At 62.4% G+C, this 4,515-nt stretch overlaps 1 protein-coding gene across 1 annotated transcript; it reads right to left on the minus strand.

Annotated features, from left to right (window-relative positions):
* Positions 1-293: 293 nt before the first annotated feature.
* On the minus strand, positions 294-3,716 carry MYL3 (myosin light chain 3). The gene is made up of 4 exons (XM_004704156.2): positions 3,545-3,716; positions 1,391-1,418; positions 1,118-1,267; positions 294-562 (listed from the first exon to the last, which is right to left on the minus strand). Exons 1-4 carry the CDS (start codon positions 3,683-3,685, stop codon positions 309-311), a joined length of 573 nt encoding a protein of 190 aa, XP_004704213.2. The 5' UTR covers positions 3,686-3,716; the 3' UTR covers positions 294-308.
* Between the last annotated feature and the right edge of the window lie 799 nt (positions 3,717-4,515).

Here is a 4,515-nt window from a genome sequence, read left to right on the forward strand (position 1 = left end):
AGGGGGAGAGGTGTGCATGGTCACAGAGTCAAGATGACCCCCAGCTTCCTCCCCACAAATGGCAGCTGTACCCCTCACCGGGGTCCCTCGGCCACCAGTCCTGGAATCTGACCCTGGGCTGAGTTGGCCTCTGAATGTCCACCTGCCATTGCTGCCCGGCCCCCAGCAGCCACCCCACCCCCAACCCCTTCCGACTGGGAGCTGCCCTCATACAGCCAGTGAGATGTCCACGGCCTGCCCTCCAGGCACCGAAACTCCCTCTCTCCATTTCTCAGCTGAGACGCTGGCTGGGGCAGGACAGAGCGGTTTCACCCCACTGCCCACCCCCCCAGCCCCAAACCCGGGAGCAAGAGTGGGATGGGGTGGAGTGGGGAAGGGCAGCCCTCACCCAGCGTGGCCAGCACGTGGCGGAGCTCCGCGCCCATGACGGTGCCGTTGCCCTCCTTGTCAAAGACCCGCAGCCCCTCCACGAAGTCCTCGTAGGTGCCCGTGTCCTTGTTCTTGGAGATGTGCTGCAGCATGGGCAGGAAGGTTTCGAAGTCCATCATCTTGGAGCTGAGTTCTGCAGAGAGAGGGGTCCGGAGCCCCCGGGCAGCGTGCTATGACCCCTCCCCTGCAGTGCGCCATTCACAAAGCCCCGCCCAATCCCCAGGCGCTTCACTGCCGGCCCCGAGGTGCGCTCTCGGTGGAGATCATGGTAGTGCAGTGGTTAAAGCACGCGGTCTGAACGGTCTGCTTGCATAAGGATCAAGGCAAACAAATTCAAGGTCATCGAGTTTGACACATAGAGACCCTTCCTCCTCTGCCCCGCCCCTACCCCGAGGGTTTCCGAGACTGTAACTGTTCACGGGAGGAGAAAAGCCAGTTGGTGTCCCACCCCAGAGCGGCTGGTGGTTTCGAACCGCCGACCACGCGGGTCACGCTGATCACAGCCCGCTGCGTAACCACTCCGCCAACAGGGCAGTTCCTCTCTGACCCGCCAGGCGCTATGAGTCGGAATGGGCCTGGGAACAGAGGGCGTGGCCGGGTTGCCCTGGGAAACGTCCCCATTCAGACAATGAGAGGATGGATGGTCTCTGAGGTTCACGTGGCGGGACCTTGGGCTGAGCGCACCCACCTTCCTGCTTCGGTTTCCCCAGGACGCGGAGCACCTCGGCTTGCGTGGGGTTCTGGCCCAGCGCGCGCAGGACGTCCCCACACTGCCCGTAGGTGATCTTCATCTCACCCTTGGGTGTGCGGTCAAACAGCATGAACGCTTCCTTGAACTCTGCGCGGGAGAGGGCAGTGAGCTGTGGGCGCTCCCGGAGTGAGGCCCACGTGCCGGCAGGAACTCAGAGCGCAGACCCCCGGCTCACCACCTTGCACCCCTGGGCTGGAGACCCCTACTCACCTTCGATCTGCTGTGGCGTGAACTCAATCTGCAAGGAGAACCCAGAGGCGGTGAGCGGCTGGCTCCGAGGGTGGGGCCTGGCCACCGGGTCGCGCAGTGGTCCAGACCCAGGCCCCACCCCCTTGACTGCCCAGCCTGTCTCCCACTTCAGTCCCCCAGCCTCCAGTCTCCTGCTGGCCTCTGACCCCCTCGCCCGGCCCTCTGAACTGGCTAAAGGCCTTGACTGCGCCTGGGCTTGGAGCTGGGATGGTGGGGAGGAGAGAAGCCTGTAGCCCCCAGTCCCCAGCCAACGGCAAGTGTTACCCGAGGCCCGTTTCTGGGAAGATGTGCCCGCAGCCACAAGACCTAATCCAGGCAGCCTTTCCACATTCCCAGGTCAGCACATCACCTGAAACACAGGCCCAGAGATGCCAGGAGGAGACAGGGTGAAGTTGTGCCCACAGGGCTCTGTCCGCACAACGGCAGGGCTGCAGGCGGCATGTCCACGGTGCGTGCTGCACGTACACCCGTGCGCCCGTGCATGCATCAGCGGCAGCATGGGTTACATGCTCTGACCTTCACGGAGACTCCCGCCCCTCTGGCTTGGGAGCCAGCACTCACACGGCTGGCTCTGCCTGTGCCCGAGTCTCACCGTCCCCACCACCCAGTCCCTGGAGCCCAGCACAGCCCCAACTTCAGCACAGCACAGGGCTAGGGCAGTGCTACTGGGTGCTAACTGAGAGGCCTCCTGGGGCTGGGTGTCCCCCTCCTCACGGGATACCAGATCTATATTTATCACTGCAGTCATTCGCCCAAGGTCAAGGTCGAAGGAGGAAAAGGAGCTTGGGGGCGGGGGCATGCCTGGCACCAATCCCATTAGCCTCCATGGGGCATACCAGTGGGGGCGGGGGCACACCCTCCTGTTCCTTCCCCCTGAGCCCCTGCCTCCCCAGTCCTCATTCCTGCTCTCTCCACGAGGAAGCCTGCCGAGAGACTCCCTGCCCGAGGCTCCACAAAGCCTCCCTGGCAGGGAGGGCCGTCCCCCACTCCCAGAGGGGCCGTGCGCTGCCTCAGACTGAGTAGTGCCACCACGAGGAGCCCTCGACAGGGCCTGCAGACGAGAAGTCAGCCTGAGTCTGGGAGCTGTGCAAGGGAAGGGGGCTGACTCTGGGGTGCTCCTTCCATGAAGGGTCCCCAGCCGGGGGAGTGGGGCATATCCTCCTCCCTCGCAGCTGAGGCACCCAAGGCTCCAAGCAGCAAGGTGCAGCCAAGGGAGCCGAGGTGGGATTCGAAGCTGTGTCTGGAGGGGCATGGGCAGGTGCCTCTAGAAAGGGCTCCTCCTGAATAGGAGGCAGTCTGTGCAGAGTGGGTGCAGGTCTTTCCGGGGGCAGAGGAGAATCCCACGGGGTTTCCCAGGCAGCCAGGGCAGCCGTGGCCCAAGAGCGGGGACAGGCGGGGTGCGTGCTGCTATGTAGATGCCACAGGTGGCTGTCATGGCTCGTCCTCCAAGTTTAGATTCTGGGAAAGGCTGTCCAACGGGGAAGGGCTCCAAGGGCCACAAGTCACAGCTCTGAAACCCGCTCCCGGAGTGATCTTCTGTAAGTCTCTCCCAGCCCATGCCTCCATGTCCCCACTGACAGCGGAGGTCCAGGAAGACTGTGCCGGCTCTGAGGCTCTGTGATTTTAGTGGGATGAGTGTGGCCCAGCCTGGTCAGGGGTCCTGTGTCCCCCATCCTCCCACCCCACCCACCCTTGGGGACCTGCATGGACTCGGATGGCGGGCCAGACAAGGAGGATCTCTGCTTGGCTGCAGGTGTGGTGGTGACAGGTGGCTCCAGGGTTCCCCAGGATGTGAGCCGTCCAGAGGAAAAGACAAGGGAGGATCCATTTTCAGAGTCCCCCACCCCCACCCCAAAGACTCTCCTTTGAAACCCCAGCCCAGATTCCACCCCCATCATACATCGTGTACTCGGAGCACTGTGGGGAGTCCTACAGGTTGTCTGACTACCAGCCCTTTTGCTGCAGTCCTCCCAAAGTCTGAGCTCCCAGAGCTGGGCTCATCTCTCCAGAGAAGCTTCTCACTTCAGCTGACCCACTGTTGGGCCAGCCCAGTCTGGGGTCCACTCGCCCATCCTACCTTTCCGGCCAGCTCCTGTCCCCAGCTCAGGTACCCACCTTGATCTTAGAGGCATCGAATGCCACCTCCTTGGGGCGCTCGGGCTCAGGCGCCGGAGCTGGAGCTGCAGCTGGCGCTGCAGCTGCCTTAGGGGCTGCCTTGGCCTCCTCCTTCTTGGGGTCTGGCTTTTTGGGGGCCATGGGGACTCACGAGCACCAAGAGCCTGTAGGTGCAGAGGAAGGTGGGTGAGTGTCCTGCACCGGGCTTTTTATCCTGCCTGTCATCCCCTGACCCCAGCCCACCCCCACAGTGCACAATAGGGACAAGGCCATAAAAGGGCACTGGCTAGGCCTAGGCGCAAGGGCTATTTTGGGGCCTGGGAAGGGCATTGTTCAGGAATGGGTGGGGGGAAGGGGGGGCTCTCTGCTGCTCCCAATCACCTGTTTGGAAGTGGGAGGGGGAGGAGAGGCCTGGGCCCTGCGCACACCCTCACAGGGGCATGCACACTCAGGCCCTGCTGCCCCTCCGCAGTCACTAAGTTGAACAGGTGAAGGAGCCTGAGCCAAGTGTGTGCTGGGGTTGTGTTGGGGACAGCGGACTGGGCAAGCACAAGGGTGTAGTTTGAATTAAACTTCCTATCTGGGCATGGATTCTGTGTGGGTGTCCTGGGAGGGGGCACTGCATGGCTCTGTGTGTCTGCAGGGAGTCGGGGGAGGGCAGGGGAGGGAGTTCAGGGGGTAATGTGCAGATGTCTCTGTGTGTCCATATGTGTGTTGTCTGCATCCAGGTGCTTCCACGTGCACAGGGTGCTGTCTGGGGATGTCTAGAGGTCTACTTGCAGGGGTCTGTGTGTAGCTGGCCATTGTCTGTGTCCCTCTGAGTATCGTGTGTGTGTGTGTGTGTGTGTGTGTGTGTGTGTGTGTGTGTGTGTGGTTGGGGTTATGTCTGTACTGCCCTGTTCCTTGGTGAGGGGGTGGCCTATATATGCTAGTTGTGTCTGCGCCCGGATCTGGTGTTGGCATAGGGGTGG

The sequence above is a fragment of the Echinops telfairi genome, unplaced genomic scaffold (assembly GCF_000313985.2).
Source record: "Echinops telfairi isolate 266 unplaced genomic scaffold, ASM31398v2 ScPeMD7_7420;HRSCAF=8458, whole genome shotgun sequence".
NCBI lineage: Eukaryota > Metazoa > Chordata > Mammalia > Afrosoricida > Tenrecidae > Echinops > Echinops telfairi.